This window comes from Salvelinus sp. IW2-2015, unplaced genomic scaffold, assembly GCF_002910315.2.
Source record: "Salvelinus sp. IW2-2015 unplaced genomic scaffold, ASM291031v2 Un_scaffold2192, whole genome shotgun sequence".
Classification (NCBI taxonomy): domain Eukaryota; kingdom Metazoa; phylum Chordata; class Actinopteri; order Salmoniformes; family Salmonidae; genus Salvelinus; species Salvelinus sp. IW2-2015.
Window position 1 is genome coordinate 163605 of NW_019943522.1, and position 25919 is coordinate 189523.

At 42.4% G+C, this 25919-nt stretch overlaps 1 protein-coding gene across 1 annotated transcript in view; it reads left to right on the top strand.

The window, feature by feature from the left end:
• Positions 1-24560, top strand: part of LOC112073235 (SR-related and CTD-associated factor 4) — a 62835-nt gene extending 38275 nt beyond the window's left edge. Inside the window, exons 13-14 of the mRNA XM_024140564.2 lie at positions 22765-22891; positions 23143-24560. Coding sequence (XP_023996332.1) covers positions 22765-22891; positions 23143-23762 — 747 coding nt within the window. The 3' untranslated portion in view covers positions 23763-24560. The remainder of the gene's footprint in view (positions 1-22764; positions 22892-23142) is intronic.
• The last annotated feature ends 1359 nt before the right edge of the window (positions 24561-25919 follow it).

Below are 25919 nucleotides of genomic sequence, written 5' to 3' on the forward strand. Positions count from 1 at the left end.
TAAGCCCCCAACCATCTCTTTACGGCTTCTCATAGGCCATGCTAAACAGAGTAGATAGTGTATAAACAACCAAGGCTTCAAGACTAAAATGGTAAAATACTAGCCTGCAATAAGGAAAACTCAGGTAAAAATATACTTTAGCAGTCCTTTGCCTATATCCTAATCTGACTTGTTGCATGTCATTTGTTCGGTTTTTTTTTATTCACATTACCGTCTCTGGCTAACAAATACAATGTCACAGCAACAGGACACAGAAGAAGAAACAGTTGCAGTGAAATGCTTTATATGCATATTCATTAGTAGCAGTTTATTAAAAAACAAAGTGTCCAGATAATTATTTTTTTAATAGCTACCTAGACACACGCTAAAGGGATGGATCATTGTAAAAAATGCGACAACCACCCACAAACACATCAGCTAAGGAGGGTCACTATGTTCGAGACAGTACCACAGGCAGAAATACAATAGAGGCCGAAAGCACCCCAGACACACCTTGGGCCGCGCGTCCGCAAGACGTAGCAACGAGCGGACCAATGACGGCAGCGGTAGGCCCAGGGGGTTAAGAGGGGAAAACATGAACAAAGGAACACAAAGACAAAACAAGAAACTGAACAAAACCGAAACAGGTCCGGGCACAAACACGGACACAGAAACAATCACCCACAAAATACCCAAAGAACAGGGCGGGGGCCGAAAGAGGCGCCAAACGGTGTGGTGGGTGCAGACCCGAGCGTGTCTCACAGTACGTCCCTTTCAGATGGTTCTAACTATTACACCTGTTACTGCCCATTAATGTTCCTCCATTCCACCTTGTGGTTTGGTCTTCAACAGTACGTCCCCTTTCAGATGGTTTAACTATTACACCTGTACTGCCATTAATGTTCCTCCATTCCACCTTGGTGGTTTGGGCTCACCAGTTACGTCCCTACCTTTTCCAGATGGGTTAAACTATATACACCTGTATTACTGCCATTAATGTTTCCTCCGATTCCACCTTGTGGTTTGGGTCTCACAGTACGTCCCTTTTCAGATGGTTTAACTATTACACCTGTACTGCCATTAATGTTCCTCCATTCCACCTTGCAAAAGTTTGGATTTCCTTCTCATTTAACTTCTCATAGTGTTGCCATACAGGACTTCCCTGCTGTCGCTTGCCTTCCTCTGCCATTTTTACCAACTGTTAACGACGATGACGTAGTGGTGGAGCGTCATCCCCCAAAATTAATTGATTTCTCGACACCTTGCATGTCGACTCCCGGCGTCGAATCTCGATTCTGAGCGTCAAGATTTGATTCTGCTAAGAAACGTTTTTAAGGTTCAGTGTTTTTGGAGAGGAGAGACTAGTTGCTGTACTTCGCAGAACACAAACTCACATCTTCATTAGCGAGCTACGCAGGGACTGAACGCTCAGAGGAAAGTGGCACAGTATAGACTGGTCAGCCACCAGCAGCAGAACCGTGCACATAGGACCTATTCTATCAGTATAGGCATGTCAGCCACCAGACAGTCTCAGAACCGTGCATTTAGGATCTATCTATCAGTATAGACAGGTCAGCCACCAGACAGTCAGAACCGTGCATTAGGTCTATCTATCAGTATAGACAGGTCAGCGCCACCAGACAGTCAGAACCGTGCATTAGTCTATCTATCAGTATAGACAGGTCAGCCACCAGACCAGTCAGAAACCGTGCATATAGGTCTATCTATCAGTATAGACAGGTCCGCCACCAGACAGTCAGAACCGTGCATCTAGGTCTATCTATCAGTATAGACAGGTCAGCCACCAGACAGTCAGAAGCGTGCATTAGGTCTTATCTTCAGTATAGACAGGTCAGCCACCAGGCAGTCAGAACCGAGGCACTGGGCCTATCTATCAGATACACAGGTCAGCCACCAGACAGTCAGAACCGTGCATTAGGTCTATGCTATCAGATATAACAGCGTCAGCCACCAGACAGTCAGAACCGTGCACTAGGTCATATCTATCAGTATAAGACAGGTCAGCCACCAGACAGTCTCAGAACCGATGCACATTAGGTCTATCTAATCAGTATAGGACCAGCGTCAGCCACCAGCAGTCAGAACCGGGACTGGGCCTATCTATCAGTATAAAGACAGGTCAGCCACCAGACAGTCAGAACCGTTGCATTAGGTCTTATCTATCAGTATCAGACAGGTCAGCCACCAGACAGTCAGAACGTGCACTAGGTCCTTCGTTACATCAGTATAGACACGGTCAGCCACCAGACAGTCAAGAACCGTGCACTAGGGATATATCTATCAGTATAGCACAGGTCAGCCACCAGGCAGTCAGAACGCGGCACTGGGCCTATCTATCAGTATAGACAGGTCAGCCACCAGACAGTCAGAACCGTGCATTAGGTCTATCTATCAGTATAGCTAACAGGTCAGCCACCAGACAGTCAGAACCGTGCACTAGGACCTATTCGATCGGGCAAATCAAAAGCTGTATGTCGCAAAGGAATGCTGTCTCCGCAATTTCTTTGACTTGCAACTTTCAGTAAAGCAGGGCCTATCATTTAATGAATAGGCCAGATGATTCAAAACGCAACAGACCAAAGACTGAACACACACTGGAGGCATCGTTAGCAAAGAGACAAGAGCAGGCGAGCCAGCGTGCAGCGAAGGAGCATGGCGAAGCAGCGGAGAAGAGAGCAGGCAGCCAGCGTGAGAGAGAAGCAGGCGAGCCCTAGCCGTGAGGAAAGGAGAGCAGGCGAGCCAGCGTAAGAGAAGAGAGCAGGCGCAGCCAGCCGTTGAGGAAGTAGAGCAGCGCGAGCCAGGTGAGAAGAGAGCAGGCGAGCCAGCTGAGGAAGAGAGGCCGGCGAGCCAGCGTGAGGAAAGAGAGCCGGCGATAGCCAGCGTGAGGAAGAGATGATGAGGGGTCGGCAGAAAGAACTGTGAACATATGTCTTGGTAATCTGTATCTTTTGCACTCTTGCACGCCTCGCAAATTCACCAAAGTAGCCTAAAGTTCACCTCTTCCTCTCCTGGTTTTATTTGAATGACACACTTCCCCCCCCCCAGGCCTTTTATAGCCTAACGTCTAGTTGGGCTGGAACACAGACAATCATGTTTTGTGATGACTGTTGCACTGTGATTTTAACAGATTTTTCCAGTTAGGGACTTTTCTCAATGGTTCCAAATTTCGTTTTAACGTTGACCCTTCTAGTAGGGTTGGTCACTGATACAGACGATAAACAGTTTTGCATAAAAATAAAACCTTTTTATGAAGCTGATTTAGAGTTTGTAATATGGATTTTCCTTCCATTTTTGAGTGTACCACCTGGTGTTCGGCTCCCTAAATGATTGATTTTTCACCATATCAATAATCAGCTGCTGTTCAAAGTCCTTATTGCCTTTTTTTTTTGTGTTTTCAAGCCAAATATATTGACATTCTAATTCGATTGACATTAGTTTGAACGGAATGTAATTGTGAGACTGAGGACTGCGTGCCCTCACCTCATGACTGTGACAATCACACCGTTCTGTCATGGGCAGGCTGGTGCAGATGGGTATGAAGTCCACTCAGTTTGTATATACTTCCTAGCATGACGGAGGCAGAATGATCTATGCTATCATGAAGATAATTGAACAAGCGTAACATTTTACTCTCACTTAACCCAGAACTTAAAAATATGTTTCACTTTTGAGATGATCCCATTGGAAGGAATCACCTGTTCCACATTCCTTTAATACAGCGCATTTTGGAAAGTATTCAGACCCCTWGACTTGTTCCACATTTTGTGGCGTTACAGCCTTATTCTACAATGGATTACATGTTATTTTTTCCCCTCATCAATCTACACACAATACCCCAAAATGCCAAAGCAAAAACAGMTTTTTAGACATTTTTGCAAGTGTATAAAAAATAAAGTAACTGAAATTACATGTAGATAAGTATTCAGACCCTTTTCTCAGTACTTTGTCGAGGCACCTTTTGGCAGCGATTACAGCCTGGAGTCTTCTTGGGTATGACGCTACAAGCTTGGCACACCTGTATTTGGGGAGTTTRTCCCATTCTTCTCTGCAGAGCCTCTCAAGCTCTGTCAGGATGGATGGGGAGCGTTGCTGCACAGCTATTATCAGGTATCTCCAGAGATGTTCAAGTCCAGGCTCTGGCTGGGCCCACTCAAGGACATTGATACATACTCCTGCGTTGTCTTGGCTGTGTACTTAGGGTCGTTGTCCTGTTGGAAGGTGAACCTTCGCCACGGTCGGAGGTTCTGAGCGCTCTGGAACAGGTTTTCATCAAGGATCTCTCTATACTTTGCTCCATTCATCTTTGGCTTGACCGTGACTAGTCTCCCAGTCCCTGCCGCAGAAAAACATCCACACAGCATGATCCTGCCACCACCATGCTACACCGTAGGGATGGTGCCAGGTTTCCTCCATATGTGACGCTTGACATTCAGGCCAAAGAGTTCAATCTTGTTTTCATCAGACCAGAGAATCTTGTTTCTCATGGTCTGAGAGACCTTTAGGTGCCCTTTGGCAAACTCCAAGCGGGCTGTCATGTGCCTTTTTACTGAGGAGTGGCTTCCGTCTGGCCACTCTACCATAAAGGCCTGATAGGTGGAATGCTGCAGAGATGGTTGTACTTCTGGAAGGTTCTCCCATCTCCACAGAGGAACTCTGGAGCTRTGTCAGAGTGACCATCGGGTTCTTGGTCACCTCCCTGARCAAGGCCCTTCTCCACCAATTGTTCAGTTTGGCAGAGCGGCCAGTTCTAGAAAGATTTGGTGGTTCCAAACGTATGTAAATGTGACATTTTCAGTGTTTTATAAAAAATGTATTCCTTTGTCATTATGGAGTATTATGTGTAGATTGATCACTTAAAAAAATAATTATTTAATCCTTTTTAGAATATGGCTGTAATGTAACAAAATGTGGGAAAGGGGAAAGGGTCTTTCTGATTGCACTGTAATGCTCACAACACAAAAATAATCACATGATTTATTATTCAAAAGATATTAGCAGATGGATTGCTTCACATCAAGTTTGACCTGTRAGTTGCATCGTGTGTGTATATAAATAGGTTGTACCAGAGGCTGTTTCTTGGTACAAGGCAGATCAGGGTTGTACTACTATGGACAATTGTGCTTGTAACTGTGTTCCTAGTTCTTGCACACAAACATACATGAACCTGAACGTTGTGGCYTGTGCAGCAATCAAACACAACACAAGTTCATGGTTGTCTTCAGACGCAGGCTTGGGATTTTATTATTTTTTGTTGAAGGGATTAATGAAAACATGCTCACTAGAAGGAAGAGAAGATAATCCCATCTAAATGTCAGCTTTTTCCGTTTTTACAAAATTTCTGGAAAAGGTAGCGATTTCCTGCAATAATTTATCAACAGAATATATATATGTAGGTAAATAATATGCGTTGTCAAACCTTCCTAAAACATCTATTACAATAATTAGTAACTTCAACATAGAACAGTTGTGTATGACACGTAATGTTTCTCACTACGTTTATTATACGTTTTCAAGATACTTCATAGCACCTAGTTCAGTATCGGGGCCATACAGTCTAACCCTGAAACCCACTCCACCCTGACACGGACTCCCACGCTCCTCGACTGGTCTTATCTGCCGGCCTTTTATGTCAGTCAACTTGAGGTTATCACCCAGGTAGGTGAAATGAGGTGAACCCTGGAAGGTGATACTTTTAGCCACCCTAACAGCGTTCAACAAAGACACCAGCAGTGGCTACAATATATATTTTTTTGTAGTCCTGTTCTGTGGCTCCAATTGACACTGTGTCAGGATCGTCAGTGTCACGAGGCCTCACTAAGGTGAGTGTTTCTGGATGTGGAATATGGATATCGCAGGTCCGTTCCTCGCTGGGACTAATACTGAGGAACTTCTCCAGTGGCTGACAGGTAAAGGTGATGCTCCCTCCCCCGTTGGAATTTACTGGATTGTTCTTGTGACATATTGGGGGGGGGTCTGGGTCAAGTCCCAGAAACAACTGAACGAGCCACAGTTACTCTAATCTATCACAATTCAAGTTGCCACAAATGACCTGAAAATGGCGTCCGAGCAGWACAGTTGTTAGTTGTCATTATGCTGTTCCTGCGATATCAGATATCTTCATTGCTCAATTTACAATATTCCAGTGTTTTATTTGTGTTAGGGCTCTCGTGAGGAGCTCCCTGTGGGCCAAAGACACGAGGTGAGCTGAAACAATGTTTTTCTCTATGTCCAGGACTCCCAGCTGATCATAATGTATGAAATGAGCATTGCTCACGGTCTCACACTAGCCCTGGGGTTTTTCAGGCCTTATCAAACACTATTGATACGGTTACATACTTTGCGTAGTTGAAGAGGAAGATTCCTAAACACATTTATTCAACAGTAAGGAAATATACAGGATGTTTATCTACCCGACAGTGATCTCAAATGTCATGTTCTCAGTTCGGTTACGTTTAATCGGCAGAAAGTATAAACAATACGACTGTTGGCCACTGTAGGGTGGGGGGGGGAACTGGCATTAGAGTTGTGGCTCTAGCAGGAACGAAGGAGGCAGACAGCCTGTGGGCCCCACGGTGGAGCGGCCCCACGGTGGAGCTCCACCACAGGATCCTCTGCCGGTGGAATCTGAGACCTGGGTAAGGATAAGACCCACTACCTCCCTGCGGTGGCACTGTGGCTGTGTGGTTATGTAGGAATTAATTCAGTTTTCATGTTATCAGAAGTGTACGGTATGCAAATGCATATAAATACTATATTGAGCACATAAACATTGCTGCTACTTTCATTGACTGGGTGAGATCCTTTTTGGATTTGGTGTACAGAATGAGTCTCGGGTTCGGGGTTCAGTTTTCATTATTTTTACTCAGACAAATAAGCAGTAAGGATATGATTGTTATTCGAGTCTGAGCGTGTTATATTTATGCTAAACTATTCATGAGTTTTTACAATTCAGCATTTTTCTGCCCATTTATTAGTTACATTTTTATTTGGGATCTTACTCCTCCACTAGTATGGTGTAGCTATAGGAAAGCTTGTCTACTAAGATACGGGACGGGAGGGGGGGGGGGGGGTGTTTTTTTGGTTTTTTGTCGCTTACTGTCACAGATCTAGGATCAGCTTATCTAAAGATGTAAATCTGATCTTGGATCAGATTTCAGGGGGCAACAAAAACAATGTCCCACCCTGTAGGTTGAGTAAATGATATTACTAAGCTGTTCTCGAACATACTATGCCAGGACATGGAAATCGATTCTATCGTAGTCCATGTGGGTTTTAATGACATTGTGAAGGGCAGCTCTGAACAGTTGAAAACTGGATTTTAAAGAGCTGATTGACTCTCTGCTAGACACTAATAAAAGACCCATCATGTCTGGCCCTCTGCCATCTCTGAATCGTMGKATTGAACACTTTAGCAGGATTCTTTCTCTTCACAACTGGCTACGTGATTATTGCAATGCAGTGYGTTTAACTTTTGTTGACAATTTCGTTACCTTTTTGTCGACAAAACACGTTTTATAAGGAGGATGGGATCCACCCAAATCCTGTGGGATCCTGGATCCTTTCACAGCATTATAAGGCTGCGCTGAGACAATGACTTATCAATGACCCGAGCCCTGCTCAGTTAATCCCTACCATTGTGTCACTGAGTTGTCATAATGCTTCAGCAAATATACATTACACCAGGGGGTGCTGGAAGACACAATGTAAGTAACCTAATTTATGTCCCTCTAACTGTCCTGAATGCCTCTGCTGATCCTACAGCAATTGTATGCAGTAATCATGTGTCTATGAACCAAATTGATACTGTTAGCACTGAGCAAGTGTGCCCGGGGAGGAAGACCACTGTGAGCAGCTCACCCTGCACTAACATAAATAACATGAGCATGTCTACRTCTGCTAAGCTTCCCAGTAAAGCAATGAAAACAAGCAAGCATCCCAGAAAAGTGCTAAAAAATAGCCCACGTTAACATATGTAGCTTAACAAACAACGTTCATGAAATCAATAATTTGCTAGTACCTCTGACACTCACTTAGATAGTCAAATCAAATTGTTTTAGTCACATACACATGGTTAGTAGATGTTAATGCGAGTGTAGCGAAATGCTTGTGCTTCTAGTTCCAACAATGCAGTAATATCTAACAATTCCCAACAACTACCTAATACCTTTGATACAGTGGTAGCAATACAAGGTTATAACATTTACAGAAAATATAGAAATGCCAATGGTGGAGGTGTTGCTGTTTATATTCAGAACCACGTTCCTGTAAAGATTAGAGAGGATTTCATGTTAAATATTGTTGAAGTAATATGGCTACAGGTTCATCTGCCTCACCTAAACCCCATTCTGGTGGGAAGCTGCTATAGACCAAGTACTAACAGTCAGTATCTGGATAATGTGTGAAATGCTTGATAAATGTATGTGATATCTACAGAGTTATATTATCTGGGTGATTTAAATATTGACTGGCTTTCATCAGGCTGCTCACTCAAGAGAAAGCTTCAACCTGTAACCAGTGSCTGCAACCTGGTTCAGGTTATCAGTCAACCTACCAGGGTAGTTACAAACAGCACAGGAATGAAATCAACATGTATTTTTCACATATTTACTAATGTTGCAGAAATGTTCTTGAAAACAGTATCCAGATACATCAGATGTAGCCATATCTAGGAAAACCAGTTCCTAAGGCTGGTCCTAATATAGTGTATAAGAGGTCATACAAGAAGATTTGTAGTGATTCCTATGTTGTTGATGTAAAGAAAATCTATTGGTCTGTGGTGTGTAATGAGGACCGAACAGACACGGCACTTGACACATTTATGAAATTGCTAATTCCAGTTACTAATAAGCACGCACCTATTAAGAAAATGACTGTTAAAAACTGTTAAATCCCTGTGGATGGATGAGGAATTTAAACTGTATGGTTGAGAGGGATGAGGCAAAAGGAATGGCAAATAAGTCTGGCTGCACAATTGATTGGCAAACATTTTGCACATTGAGAAATGTGACTAAACTGAATAAAAATAATTAACTACACTATGAAACAAAGATAAATGACATAAAGAATGATAGTAAAAAGCTTTGGAGCACCTTAAATTAAATGTTGGGCAAAAGGGCAAACTCGGCTCCATCATTCATTGAATCTGATCGCTCATTCATTACATAACCAACTGATATTGCCAACTACTTAAATTATTTTTTAATTGGCAATATTAGCAAACTTAGGCATGACGTGCCAGCAACAAACGCTGACCCTACACGTCCACGTATATCTGACCAAATTATGAAAGACAAGCATTGTAATTTTGAATTCTGTAAAGTGAGTGTTGAAGAGGTGAAAAAATGTTCTATCAACAATGACAAGCCACCGGGGTCTGATATCTTGGATGGCAAATTACTGAGGATAATAGCGGACGATATTGCAACTCCTATTTGCCATATTTTCAGTTTAAGCCTACTAGAGAGCGAGTGCCCTCAGGCCTGGAAGGAAGCAAAAGTCATTCCGTTACCTAATAATAATAAATAAATAAACTTTACTGGCTCTAATAGCCAACCAATCAGCTTGTTCCCAACCCTTCGTAAACTTTTGGGAAAAATGGTGTTTGACCAGATACAATGCTCTTTTACAGTAAACAAATTGACAAACTTTCAGCATGCTTCTAGGGAAGGACATTCAACAAGCACAGCTCTTACACATATGACTGATGATTGGCTGAGAGAAATTGATGATAAAGAGATTGTGGTGGCTGTTTTTTCTTCAGTACGCCTTTTTGACATTTTCTATCATAGTCTGCTGCTGGAAAAACAGACCACAGAGGGTGTTCTTTGACGGAAGCCTCTCTAACATAGTCCAGGTAGAATCAGGAATTCCCCAGGGCAGCTGTCTAGGTCCATTTTAACTTTTTTAAAATCTTTATTAATGACCTGCCACTGGCTTTGAGTAAAGTGTGTCTATGTATCCGGATGACTCAACACTATTGTACACGTCAGCTACTACAGTGACTGAAATGACTGCAACACTAAACAAAGAGTTGCACTTAGTTTCAGAGTGGGTGGCAAGGAATAAGTTAGTCCTAAATATTTAAACTAAAAGCATTGTACTTCACTAAACCCTAAATCTCCACCAAATCTTGTAATAAATAATGTGGAAGTTGAGCAAGTTGAGTGAGGTGACTAAAATGCTTGGGAGTAATCCTGGATTGTAAACCGTCATGGTCAAAACAGAGATACTTCTCCCAATCTGAGCTACTGTTGTATGTCCATAATAAAGTGCTGCTCTACCTTCTTAACAGCACTATCAACAAGGCAGGTCCTACAGGCCCTAGTRTTGTCGCACATGGACTACTGTTCAGTCGTGTGGTCAAGTGCTACAAAAAGGGACTTAGGAAAATTGCAATTGGCTCAGAACAGGGCAGCACGGCTGGCCCTTGGATGTACATGAATCGCTAATATTAATAATATGCATGTCAATCTCTCCTGGCTCAAAGTGGAGGAGAGATTGACTTCATCACTACTTGTATTTATGAGAGGTATTGAAATGTTGAATGAACCGAGCTGTCTGTTTTGAACTACTGGCGCACAGCTCAGATACCCATACACACCCCAAAAGACATGCCATCTCTTCACAGTCCCCGTCGAGAACAGACTATGGGAGGTGAACACTACTACATAGAGCCATGACTACATGGAACTCTATTCCACATCAAGTAACTGGTGCAAGCAGTAAAATTATATTTAAAAAAACAGATAAAAATACACCTTATGGAACAACGGGGACTGTGAAGACACACAAACATAGACACATGCATACACACACACACACGATAACATACGCACTATACACACACGTACACATGGATTTTGTACTTTAGATATGTGGTGAGCAGGGCAGTTAACGTCGGAGTCGTTAACGTGGACGTCGATTAAGGAAGCCCCCCGCACCTCTGATTCAGAGTGGTTGGGTTAAATGCGGAAGACACATTTTCAGTTGAATGCATTGTTGTACAACTGACTAGGTCTCCCCTTTTTCCTTTAAATCAAATGTATTTATTAAGCCCTTCTTACATCAGCTGATATCTCAAAGTGCTGTACAGAAACCCAGCCTAAAACCCCAAACAGCAAGAAATGCAGGTGTAGAAGCAACGTGGCTAGGAAGAACTCTCTAGAAAGGCCAAAACCTAGGAAGAAACCTAGAGAGGAACCAGGCTTTAGTGGTGGAGTAGGGGCCTGAAGGCACACCGTGTATTGTGAAATCTGTAAATGTATTATAATGTTTAATTTTTTTAATGAACTGCCTTAATTCTGCCGGTCCCCAGGAAGAGGAGCTGGCAACAGCTAATGGGGATCCATTATAAATACAAATTCTCCTTTTGTAGCAACCAATGATGTGTATAAACCCTGGWTGACTGACAGGTGGCGCTGTATTGAAGTCACCATGCAGCCATCTTGGTACTCCATTGTAAAAAAMAAAATAAAAAAAAGATTTTGMAAGCTATAGAAATAATTTAATGTKTACATTGACACGTTTATTCTAATTACAGCAAAAGTAATTTAAAAACATGTAATTTTGACCTTTTTAATAAATGTTAATTTGAAATACTGTAGAATTCKATTCATTCCTAGCATAGAGYACTGCTCCATAGAGAACGATAGAGAGCGCTAGTGACCAAAAGGCTGTTTTATCATGTGCAGTGCCATTGAGGGCTTCCGTCATTTTAATATAGTACACTGGGTGAGATTTCATTGGCTGATCCTTCCAACKAATCATGTCCAACTGGGTCATCAGAAGGGATCACCCAATCGCGAAGAAGAAAATTGACTACTTCAAAATGGAGATTGCCTCAATGGCGCGACCTATGCCGTCATGGCACAGAAACAAAGATCAGTCCTCTATCTATCTCTATGGACTGCTGCTCCTGGTGGCTTCAAAGCGTCTCACTGGGCAACACATAGCATCAGCAATGCAGGGTTTATATTGGTAGAAACGGGGWTGTAAATTACACATGCCACGTCTAGTGAGGTGGTGTGACGTCAGAGAAAAAGTAAGCAATTTATTCTCGTCTACTTCGTTTCTAGCAAATACTTTTTTTTAAATCTTGGTTTTGTCGGTCTACTCTTCTAATGTAGTGAAGTCAGTTATTTTGAAGTAGTGMTACTTTCACTTGAGTACAGAGTTGCAGTACTCTACCCAGCCCTGCTAATCAGTTGTCTTTATTAAAGGAGGGGAAATTAAAGTGGCAATCTGTGATTGCTACATCTATTTTTATCTATACTAATGATATATATACCCATTTGATTCTTGACAAATATTAACTTAGAAATGCCTTGATGAGCTTAGTTCAACTGTCATACCCCATCAGAACACAAAATACACAGTAAATGTGTTTTTACTCCATTGTTCGTTTGCAATTAGATTGTTTACAYACACTATAGCTTTGAAACATGGTTAAAACCTATCATTTTGATATCGTGGATGGTCAGTCCTTTCATCCATAGTCCCTTCTATGAATTTGAGAGTGGTTCCATTTCTCCAGCCCCYTCCCTAAGCCYTTTACCCTTAAAATGTGACGGTGTTATTGTTTGTTTTGTAGATTGCCCCCTTTTTTAAAGCTTTATTTGTTTGGCTTTGAACTACTTAATACTGTCAATGAACTTGCAGCTCATGTGCAGTCCCTCTTAAGCTGTTCGTATCTGTTGTTGATGAAATTATTTGCCCCAATTTAAATCCAAGGACAAACATGTTATGTGGAAGCAATGAAAGTAAATGTAGGTTACTGGTAGTGTGGTACAAGCCACTAATATATTATTTTTTACAGTTTCCCTTCAATAATATGGTCAGTACGTGGCAACGGTTACATTAGACATATAGACAATCTATAGAAAACTGAAGAGAACTCCAAACAAGTTCCCGTAAGTAAAAGGGATAATTATGCTTTTTTATTTTAATGTATGAATTTCATTTGTTTATTAARCATTCTTAAATTGATAGAAATACACATTTTGTTTGAATTTGTGATCAAAACAAGGTATCCTTTTCTTCAAAGACGAGTTGATTTTGAGGGATGTTAACAATATCTGAAGGTATCACAAAACCTCTGAATCGGACCCCTGTACAATAGTGTTTCTCAACCTGTTCCCGTGGACCCAAAGGACTGCATATTTCTGTTCCCGTCCAGCATGGCCCCAGGTGCTTCAATAAGCCCTTGATTAGTTGATTCAGGTGTGTGTGTGTGTGTGTGTGTTAGACCAATCACTTTTGGCACAGACATTTCTTCTTTTAAACTCACATAGCCTACTATGAAACATAATTACTGACGCCAGCGGTAACCGTACCCATAGCTACCTTGCTTTTGAACTGTATCCTACAACATAACAGACGTACAACTTTAACATGTTGACCATATATGGCGTACTACAGGTAACAACTGCTTCTACTACTTATAAGTGGTCCTGTGTGGCTCCCACAGTCGGTAGAACATGTTGATTGCATCATCAGGGTTGTTGGTTCGATTCCCGCTGGGAGCCACCGATATGAAAACTTATACGTGGCATTAATGTAAGGCGCTTTGGATAAAAGCATCTGCTAATTGGCAATTTGGCATATATAATATTATAAAAACACCTTATCAAGTAAGATTGCTATTGTCATACAAACTCTCAATTTGATGTTTTGAAGAGAGAGAGAAAAAAATCCATGATCAATGCTTAGTCCACACCTGAGTACATCTGTCAGAACTTATGGTCTGAACTGTTTCCATCCTTCCAGCAGGGCTCCACACCTGCTCATGTTTATCCTTGCCTTTTAACCAAGGACTGATTGCTACCTGGGAAACCAGTACCCTTTTCACACTGTCGTACATGCTGGAACCAAACTGCTGGCGCCCGATACTCAGGCCAGCTGAGTACAACTTGGCTCGGTTCAGCTTGGCAGTGTGAGAATCCCTCAGGTGTGGACATTCCAACCAATCAGTAACATTCATTGATCAAGTAGGTGCCAGGGAGAAACGTGTAACCGGCAGGGCTGGATAGAACTCAAGGAGATGAGTTCATTAAACACCCCCTGCACTACAGTGATCACAAAAGGACACGAGCTAAGGGTCTCTCATCATCGTTATGGGAACTGCAGCACAACCTAGTCAGCAAAGCCTCTTGATGGGAGAATTTACAACTGAAACGGTGAAGACCTATTTTCTCTGGTCATGTCGTTTGGTCATGCCTTGGCGCTTGCCAGACGGTCACAAATACCTTGTATTTATCTGCATGTCACAGCAGTCTTAATCAAATCAAATMTATTTATAAAGCCCTTCTTAGATATCAGCTGATATCTCAAAGTGCTGTACAGAAACCCAGCCTAACACCCCCAAACAGCAAGCAATGCAATGTAGAAGCACGGTGGCTAGGAATAACTCCCTAGAAAGGCCAGAACCTGGGAAGAAACCTWGAGAGGAACCAGGCTATGAGGGGTGGCCAGTCCTCTTCTGGCTGTGCCGGGTGGAGATTATAACAGAACATGGCCAAGATCGTRTTCCATCYGTGTCTATACAMAATATTTCTCAATGCACACCATTGCTTATTGCAGTGCACTGACACACTGGGTAACTGTAGCTCATTTGACTCTCTGAATCCCGTCCTTAAATACTAGACATGCTCACTACTCCAACTATAAGATGAGTGTGTTTTTGTCAGTAGCGATAGCATGGCAATAAAATAATAATGTTTTCCACTGATTCTTTAAACTCACAATCGATGTAAATTGAAATGATACCGGAGTGTGTTGTGTCAATGTGAATCAGGTGAGGAGTATAAACATCACACTCACCTGTGAAGAGTGACGTATGGTCAGGATATTATCTACGGCCCGTCTATAACTGGCACCTAAAGCACTGAGGATTTGAGTTCTGACGTCAGGAACACCTGGGTTTACTTCCCTGTTCACGGCAGTGGAGGCTGGTGGGAGGAGGACGGGCTCGTTGTAACGGCTGGAAGTAATAGAACGTAGTCAAACGTGGTTTCTGTATGTTTGATCTGTTTGATACTGTTCCGTTTATTTCATCCTAGCCATTACAATGAGCTTGTCCTCCTACAGCTCCTCTCACCAGCCTCCCCTGACTCCCTGGTATTAATATGTGATGTCATTCGTAACATGTGGGCTGTATACAATACAACTATTTTTGTCCATTTGTGACAACACACAAACACACATATTTGTCAGCCACAGTACCGTGTCCCAAGAGCTATTTTGGGGCTTAAGAGCCTTGCCAAAGGGCACAGCGGTAGGAGAGTCTGTCAAGGATATGACACCAACAGCCCTCCAGATGCCAGTTCAGTCCCCACCGTATCATCCCACTGGGCACACCACGTCATTTCAATGTGAAAATGTGGGTAATATTTGGTTGAGACGTTGATCAATGAGATTCGACCCTTTATTTGCCCATTCAAAAAAGACAGCCAGAAGTTTGTTGAAATCCCAATGTGTTATTACTATGCTTTTTGAATCTTGCTTGGGCAGCTTCTGCGGCCACATTTTTTATCCAATGGGTTTTATAGTAAAGACATTTACTTAACTGTAAAAAAAAAAAAAAAATCTATTACCTTTTAATGTGCCATGAACACAACCAGTCATGACATTTTCATCAGATTGTCAAACAAATCACTTCAAAAAGTAGGTTACCTCCCTACGTTCATCCAAAATAATTCCAGCATCCCAAACAGTGCACTGTTGTATTTTTTAAATTTTGTATTCCCTGCTCACGAGACCCCTTGATGATGTGAGTCGTGATGCAATTGCCTCTTCTGCCTAATGGTAAGTACACCACTGCCTGCGTGTAGACTGAAGTTAATCAAGCAGCTGACCAAATGACTTCTGGGTTAACAGAGATTACTGTGCTTTCAACTATTTATACTGAACAATAATATAAACACAACTTGTAATGTGTTGGTCCCATTTTTCATGTACTGAAATAAAAGTTTACTAATAATTTTCCATATGCACAAAAATGCTTTATTTCTCTCAAATTCTGTGCACAAATTTGTTTACATCCCTGTTAGTGAGCATTTCTCCTTTACCAAGATAATCCATCCACCTGACAGGTGTGGCATATCAAGAAGCTGATTAAACAGCATGATCATTACACAGGTGCACCTTGTGCTGGGGACAAAAGGCAACTCTAAAGCGTGTCGTTTTGTCACGCAACACAATGCCACAGGTTTTGAGGGAGCATGCATTTGGCATGCATACTGCAGGAATGTCCACAAGAGCTGTTGCTAGATAATTTAATGTTAATTTCTCTACCATAAGTTGCCTCCAATGTCGTTTTAGAGAATTTGGCAGTACGTCCAACCGGCCTCACAACCGCAGACCACGTGTAACCACACCTGCCCAGGACTTCCACATCCGGCTTCTTCACCTGCGGGATTGTCTGAGACCAGCCAACCGGACAGCTGTTGAAACTGTGTGTTTGCACAACCAAAATAATTTCTGCACCAACTCTCAGAAACCGTCTCGGGGAAACTCCTCTGCGTGCTCATCGTCCTCACCAGGGTCTTGACCTGACTGCAGTGGGCAAATACTCACCTTTAACCTTTCACTGGCACGCTGGAGAAGTGTGCTCTTCATGGATGAATCCCAGTTTCAACTGTACCGGGCACATGGCAGACAGAGTGTATGGCGTTGTGTGGGCGAGCGGTTTGTTGATGTCAATGTTGTGAACAGAGTGCCCCATGGTGGGGTTATGGTATGGGCAGACATAAGCTATGGACAATGAATACAAATGCATTTTATCGATTATCAATTTGAATGCACAGAGATACTGTGATGAGATCCTGAAGACCATTGTCGTGCCATTCATCCACCACCATCACCTCATGTTTCAGCATGATAATGCACAGCCTCATGTCGCAAGGATCTTTACACATTTCCTGGAAGCTGAAAATGTACCAGTTCTTCTATGGGCAAAATACTCACCAGACATGTCATCCATGGATCGATGTGTACTACAGCGTGTTCCAGTTCCCCTCGATATCCGGCAACTTCACACAGCCACTGAAGAAGAGTGGGACAACATTCCACAGGCCACAATCAACAGCCTGATCAACTCTATGTGAAGGAGATGTGTCGCGCTGCATGAGGTAAATGGTGGTCACACCAGATACTGACTGGTTTTCTGATCCACGCCCCTTACTTTTTAAGGTATCTGTGACCAACAGATGCATATCTGTATTCCCAGTCATGTGAAATCCATAGATTAGGACCTAATGAATCTATTTCAATAGAGTGATTTCCTCATATGAACTGTAACTCAGTACAATCTTTGAAATTGTTGCACGTAGCGTTTTATATTTTTGTTCAGTGTAAAAGCACAACCAAATTCCAACTGGAAAAACAATGTCAGATTTGTATAATTGTCATGTAAATGTGTTATCACTGCACAACCATTTTAAAAAGCACAACAAAGTTCAAATGCGAACACAATGTCAGATATTTAGTATTTATACCTCAAGTCAATGTGTTATCACTGTGCTTCATCTAATAGCACAACCCAATAACCTGGATTGCAGTTGAGAATGAGATTACATTAAAGTACATGGTGCGATGTGATCAACGCTGTTCAATATTCTACACAGATTATTACAGCAGTTGTGAAGATCTCCACCGACCTGCGACCTTTGCACTCTATCTTGAAACATGCACGTTTTCTATTATTACATAAGACATTTATAGTTACAATAACCTCAGTCGCCATGGATGTGTTACTGATTTTAAGGTGGAATAAATACTGTTAAATTAGTTTGTTAGAACCTTAGCCTAAAGTGATCTACTATATTTGGTTGTTTGGTTGACAAAGCAACCCGAATATTAACATTTTAAAGGAGAAGTGTCTTCGGTGCCACTAACTTTATGAATTAATAATTTATTATGTTGAATTCACATCTCCATCTCAACCAAAAATCAAAGTTAAAGAATTGGACTAAATCACATCTTTATTTTAAAGTGCTTTTAAAAGGTGAACAATGCAGAAATCGCCATTTCCTGTTTGCTAAAATTAGAAAAGTTTGCCTAATTTCAGTTTATGTGACAAAAACAAGCAAGTCTAGTGTAGAGATTTATTGTACCATCTAAACCGCTGTGAAATATATTTTCCATAACCAAAAAAGATTGTATTTTCAGCTGTTTTTGAAGCTGGTGTACAAAAACCGAAAGTAAAAGATGCAAAAACGAAACGTAAGATCGGGAAACATAGAAATAGAGGACATACTGTAGATATATAGAACATAGAACATATCTACTGCTTCTTAGACTGGCTTTCAATGAGATTGACAGATCTAGAACTGAATTTGACCGGGTCACCCAAAAAGTTACATACTGCAGCTTTAAAGTATGATTGGATTTATTCCTATTCTTTAACTTAGATTTTTTTGGTTGAAATGYAGATGTGAATCCAACATATCAATTATTAATTTGTAGACGAACTGTAATAAAATCCAGACTAAGTAAGTGCCACAGATGGAACTTTCCAAGCAGAAGATACATRTTCAAATGTTGATATTTGGTTGCGTTGACAACCAAACACAATAAAATATCCAGTGTGTCTATAAATGTATAATTTCTATGTTGGATTCACGTCTCCATCTCAACCAAAAATCTAAGTTGTAGAATGTGACAAAATCAAATCAAACTTTTAAATGCACTTTAAATTATGTTTTTGATTTGAATTAGTCTTATTCTTTAACTACATTTTTTGGTTTAGATGCAGACGTAAATCTAAAATCTGAATTATTATGTGGTAGATTCAATTTGAAATCAACTAGAGTTTGAAACCCTAGGCTTATGTATTGTCTATTTCTAGTTGAACCCTGGGTTGAATTGAAACAATAGCTGTTGAAGACTTTGCAAATGCTACATGGGCCTAAATAGTATCATTGATGATATTATAGTATGTGTTGGTTGAAGCTCAATGTTCAATTCAAATCTCCCTATCATCATATGTAAGCCAATATGACACCAATGTCGATGAAAATTCGCAAATCAACTTGGGGAGGTACACATCACACTCCCTGCTTCTCACCATGAGCCGTCCAGCAGTTACCCAGAAAGATTTTTTTAACAGGGTCGCTAGCAATTGAGTTTTCAGAGTATTTTCTGAGTTTACCTAGCTCAAATTCTAGACGTCAGATTAAAACTAGACTATAGTTTAAAAAGTGACCATTGGACTTAAAAAAATGTCTTTCTGACTAAGTTTGTAGGTGCAACAGTTTTTATAAGGTGTATCAATTTATTGGTGTCACGTCCTCATTTCTTTCTATTTAAGGACCAACGATGTGCTACCTTTTTGTAGCATTTCTGACAATGCTAACATCTTTTCAGCTGAACCTTAGAGTTTTAAAAACAGAACCAGCACTTGTTTGCTGCGGAAAATCCGCAACTAGCTAGTAGCAGGCTAGCAGTTGTAGCTAGATAGCTAACACCAGTCGGATGAGAAGCAAGCTACAAGCAAAGGAAGCTAGCTAGCTAGGTATATTTTTGCTATGGAAGGTTTTTCATATGGCTGATGTCATCTGTGTAAACTAAATCAGAGCACAAACAAATAAGCTAGCAAATGTCCTAGGCTGCTATTATAGCCAGTTAGCTAGCCAACTAGTCAGTAGTAGTTACAAGCCAACGAGCCTGCACCATAGCTTTATAGATCGTCCACCACAAATCAATGTTGACAATATATCCTAGCTAGCTACATTCTTCTAATAAGCATAGCTAGCTAGCTAAGTAAAGTTCATCGTCAACACCAAACATTGGGAAACTGCCACGCTGCTAACTTATAATACAGGCAATGGCATTGCTCATCAAGCTACTCCGGTATGATACAGTCAAACTGGCTAGCTATGTGGATAGCTACATGTGCAGCCAGATGTCAGTTTCAGCACAAACACTGCTAGTTAGCCTACAAGTGCTCAGCATATGTGGGAACTCCAAGACTGTTGGAAAAGCATTCCAGGTGAAGCTGGTTGAGAGAATCCTAAGAGTGTGCAAAGCTGTCATCAAGGCAAAGGGTGGCTACTTTGAAGAATCTCAAATATAAAATATATTTAGATTTTTTTAACATTCTTTTGGTTACTATATGATTCCATATGTGTTATTTCATAGTTTTTATGTCTTCACTATTATTCTACAATGTAGAAAATAGTAAAAATAAAGAAAAACCCTTGAATGAGTAGGTGTGTCCAAACTTTTGACTGGTACTGTATATATACACTATATATACAAAAGTATGTGGACACCCCTTCAAATGAGTGTATTTGGCTATTTCAGCCACACCCGTTGCCAACAGGTGTATAAAATCGAGCACACAGCCATGCAATCTCCATAGGAAAAACATAGGCAGTATAATGGCCTTACTGAAGAGCTCAGTGACTTTCAACGTGGCAACGTCATATTCTGAGTTTATGTCAATGTCAATCAGGAATGGAGACAGTCACTCATTTATATAGAGTTCTATAGAGTCTGAGGCAAACACACCTGTTATGTTGGGCACCTACAGACAAAAAAACATGCTATGAAATACACACTCAGTGTACAAAATATTAGGAACACCTGCTCTTTCCATGACAGACTGACCAGGTGAAAGCTATGATCCCTTATTGATGTCACGTGTTAAATCCACTTCAGTCAGTGTAGATGAAGGGGAGGAGACAGGTTAAAGAAGGATTTTTAAGCCTTGAGTCAATTGAGACATGGATTGTGTATGTGTGCCATTCAGACGGTGAATGGGCAAGTCAAAATATTTAAGTTCCTTTGAACGGGGTATGGTAGTAGGTGCCAGGCGCACCTGTTTGAGTGTGTCAAGAACTGCAACGCTGCTGGGTTTTTCACGCTCAACAGTTTCCTGGGTGTAACAAGAATGGACCACCACCCAAAGGACATCCAGCCAACTTGACACAACTGTAGGAAACATTGGAGTCAACCTGGGCCAGCATCCCTGTGGAACACTTTCAACACCTTGTAGAGTCCATGTCCCGACCAACTGAGGCTGTTCTGAGAGCAATGTACTTGAGCTGCAGCCCAATATTAGGAAGGTGCTCCTAATGTTTTATACACTCAGTGTACATTTAAGCAATAAGGCACGAGGGGGGTTTGGTATATTGCCAATATACAACGGCTAAGGGCTGTTCTTAGGCACAACGCCAATATACCACAAACCCCAGAGGTGCCTTATTGCTATTATAAACTGGTTACCAACGTAATTAGAGCAGTAAAAATAAATGTTTTGTCATACCCGTGGTATACGGTCTGATATATCACGACTGTCAGCCAATCAGCATTCAGGGCTTGAACCACCCAGTTTATAATGCTAAAATAAAAGTTTGAGGAAATGCAGGCACCACATTACAAAACAGCTCAATGCAACCTTTGTTTAACTAGGTCAGTTAACACATTCTTATTTACAATGACGGCCTACCGGGGAACAGTGGGTTAACTTGCTTTGTTCAGGGGGCAGAACCACAGATTTTTACCTTGTCAGCTCAGTAACCTTTCGGTTACTGGCTCTACCAACTAGGCTACCAGCTGCACCAATCAAGCATGATGTTCTTTTAAGTATAACAGCAAAGCTAGCTTTCATATAATAATTTTWAAAAAAGCTTGAAAAGGTAGTGGAATGGAATTAGTGTTGTGTACATGTACTTGTATGCGGTACAAATCACAATATCGTGGAAGCCCCTTATATAAGAGTATGAATTAGGTCATTCCTTGGCCGCGTGTTATTGCGTCATTTTAAGAGCATTCCTTGGCCGTGTGTTATTGACAATGATGGTGCAGGTATTCAAGCCTTATTGCTTAATTATGTGCGTAGTGCAACATGTTGAGGTGTACTGTGTAACATCAAATCAAATTTATTTATATAGCCCTTCTTACATCATCTGATATCTCAAAGTGCTGTACAGAAACCCAGCCTAAAACCCCAAACAGCAAGCAATGCAGGTGTAGAAGCACGGTGGCTAGGAAAAACTCCCTAGAAAGGCCAAAACCTAGAAAGAAACCTAGAGAGGAACCAGGCTATGAGGGCTGGCCAGTCCTCTTCTGGCTGTGCCGGTGGAGATTATAACAGAACATGGCCAAGATGTTCAAATGTTCATAAATGACCAACATGGTCAAATAAGAATAATCACACTAGTTGTTGAGGGTGGAGCAAGTCAGCACCTCAGGAGTAAATGTCAGTTGGCTTTTCATAGCCGATCATTAAGAGTATCTCTACCACTCCTGCGGTCTCTAGAGAGTTGAAAACAGCAGGTCTGGGACAGGTAGCACGTTCGGTGAACAGGTCAGGGTTCCATAGCAGCAGGCAGAACAGTTGAAACTGGAGCAGCAGCACGGCCAGGTGGACTGGGGACAGCAAGGAGTCATCATGCCAGGTAGTCCTGAGGCATGGTCCTAGGGCTCAGGTCCTCCGAGAGAAAGAAAGAGAGAATTAGAGAGAGCATACTTAAATTCACACAGGACACCGGATAAGACAGGAGAAGTACTCCAGATATAACAAACTGACCCTAGCCCCCCGACACATAAACTACTGCAGCATAAATACTGGKGGCTGAGACAGGAGGGGTCAGGAGACACTGTGGCCCCATCCGATGATACCCCCGGACAGCACTGAGTGAACAAAACATTAAGAACACCTTCCTAATATTGAAAGTCTCCTCCTTTTGCCCTCAGAACAGTTAAAACAGAGAAAGTTGATCTCGTCTTAACAGTGATATTCTTGTGTTTCTGTGTCTCCAGGTGCCTCCAGTCCAGCCAGTAGGGTCTATGYGTGGTCCCCCTGGATTCCCTGGCCCTCCCCCCTCCCTCACCCCCGGTGGACCCCCTCTCTTCCTGCCCGCTGGCTTCAACCCCACACAGCCTCCAGGTAACACGTGGCGCAACATTGTGGAACTGAACCAAATGAACAACTAGAGAATCACAAACAAATGTTCTCCTTCCCCCTCCGATTGTCGTTTTGTAGAGTTATAATATATTTGTTATGAAATTGACAAGAGGTCCAAACCAAATAAGTCACAACATTCAACATGTTTCAAGTTTGTTGTATGAAATAGGTTTTGTCCTCTTGATTTTACATTTTCTAACCCATAATGCTGTGTGTGTCTGCTTTGTCTGCAGGTTTCCCTCATCCAGTAGTGGGTGGGCCAGGAAGCACCAAAGATGAATCTGGATCTAAAGACAAGGCTGGAGGGAGTGGTGGCCCCTCAGACACTCCAGACAGCCAGCTGGGAGCTCCAGGTGGACCAGGGGCCGTGATGAGTCCTCCAGGCCCAGCAGTGTTACTGGGTCCCAGGCCGGCCATGCTGCCCATGCAGCCTCGTCCGGGTCTACCACCCCCTCACCTCCAGCCCCGCTTCCCCCCTCACCTCCCTCCCCCCAACATGCCCCCAATGATGATGGGCTCCAGGGGTCCCAACCACATGTTCCCCCCCAGGGGGGGCCCTCCAGGTGGGTTCAGGATGCCCATGGGCCACCAGTCCATGGAGGACTTTCCTCACGGACCCCCCAGACATCCCTTCCAGCCTGGACCCCCCGGGGAAGACGGTGGCAACTGGGAGGGTGGGAGACACTTCAGGGGCGAGAGGCCAGGGTTTGGGGGACATGACAGGGATTGGGGGAGGTTTGGGGAGCAGGCGAGAGGGTTTCCGAGAGGAGGAAGAGGGGGAAACGGTTGGTCCAGAGGTGGGCCTGAGGGGAGGGACCGTTTCATGAACCGACAGGATAGATTTGAACGGTGATGACAGGGGCCAAGGGGGGTGGAGCTGAAGAGACGYGGATCAGCATCCAGGGTCCTGTAAGGAGAAAACCTTTTAGAACAGGAATGAACGACCTGATCTCGTCCAATAAAAACACAGAGTTTAGTTTCTCTACAGTGTGTGTAACTGAACACAYCCCAGATTATCTCTGGCCTCAAGAGAACCACTTGGGAGACTGGGCACATTTGAGTCAGACACAAACTTTGTAATGTACAGCCTGTCTCTGATCAATTTCTCTACCGTTCCAAAGACATTAAGACTAACACAAAGAAACATTATGGTCCGGTTAGACCAGACACAGAATAGACCTAGTCRGTGAATAAATGGATGGATCTCTGTTAGAATGACTTCTTAGTCCAGGACTAGATTTAATCTGTGTCTGGGGAAACCGACTCTYTGAGAATATCACAGTTTAAACCAACGGAAGTCTAATTTTGCAGTCAGTTTATGTGAATAACTTTGTCCTATTTTGAGCTGGTGTATTCTGACAGAAAACCACAGAGAAGAATACTGCTTGGTATATATTGTATGTGCTGATGAAGGCCAATATCTTGTTTGGTATATTTTGAGTGAATGTTTTGTTAATTCTCAAGTAAGTCTGTTACTAGGCCAGTTAGTAAAACAAACTTTATTTGTTGTCAGTTTTACGGTTGGATCTGAAAACACGATGATCTTTGTATTGATTGGGGGGGGGGGGGCGCGCTTCAGAACCCGAAAATATTTTGCTTCAGAATTTGTATCATTAGCTGTTTTGTTTTTAGTAAACTATTTTTGTACTAAGCAAGTGTCTCTTGTAAATTCTTCATGGGAGGCAAATTTTAAATGCAATGTTTTTTTTTCACTCACTGACCAGGGAAACTGTTGGCAGTTCCATTGTCTACCACTAGAGGGCAATGTAGCACTTTTTTTAACCTGGGATAGTAGCCAGGGTCTCACTTTTACATGTTAATCAAATCAAACTTTATTTGCCACATGCAACATACATACATACACACATACAACAAGTGTAGACTTTACCGTAGAAWWMCTTACTTACAAGKCCTTAACCAACAGTGCAGTTCAAGAAGAAGAAAATATTTACCAAGTAGACTAAAATAAAAAGTTATAATAAAAAGTAACAGAATAAGAATAACGAGGCTTTATACAGGGGGCACCGGTACCGAGTCAGCGTGCAGGGGTACAGGCTAGTTGAGGTAATCTGTACATGTAGGTGGGGGCGAAGTGACTATGCATAGGTAACAAACAAACAGCGAGTAGCAGCAGTGTACAGAGGGTTGGGGGGGGTCAATGTAAATTGTCCAGTGGCGATTTTTATGAATTGTTCAGCAGTCTAATGGCTTGGGGGTAGAAGCTGTTGAGGAGCCTTTTGGTACTAGACTTGGCACTCCGGTACCGCTTGCCATGCGGCAGCAGAGAGAACAGTCTCTAACTTGGATGACTGGAGTCTCTGACAATTTTATGGGCTTTCCTCTGACACCGCCTATTATATAGATCCTGGATGGCAGGAAGCTTGGCCCCAGTGATGTACTGGGCCGTACGCACTACCCTCTGTAGCGCCTTACGGTCAGATCCCGAGCAGTTGCCATACCAGGCGGTGATGCAACCGGGCAGGATGCTCTCGATGGTGCAGCTGTAGAACATTTTGAGGATAATTTACCTTCGCTTCATTGGGCACAGGGACTATGGTGGTCTGCTTGAAACATGTAGGTATTACAGACTCGGTCAGGGAAAGGTTGAAAWTGTCAGTGAAGACACTTGACAGTTGGTCTGCGCATGCTTTGAGTACACGTCCTTGTAATCCGTCTGGCCCCGCGGCTTTGTGAATGTTGACCTGTTTAAAGGTTTTGTTCACATCGGCTACTGAGAGCGTTATCAGACAGTCATCCAGAACAGCTGGTGCTCTCYTGTATGCTTCAATGTTGCTTGCCTCGAAGCGAGCATAAAAGGCATTTAGCTAGTCTGGTAGGCTCGCGTCACTGGGCAGCTCGRGTCTGGGTTTCCCTTTGTAGTCCATAATAGTTTTCAAGCCCTGCCACATCCGACGAGCGTCAGCGCCGGTGTAGTAGGATTCAATCTTAATCCTGTATTGACGCTTTGCCTGTTTGATGGTTCGTCTGAGGGCATAGTGGGATTTCTTAT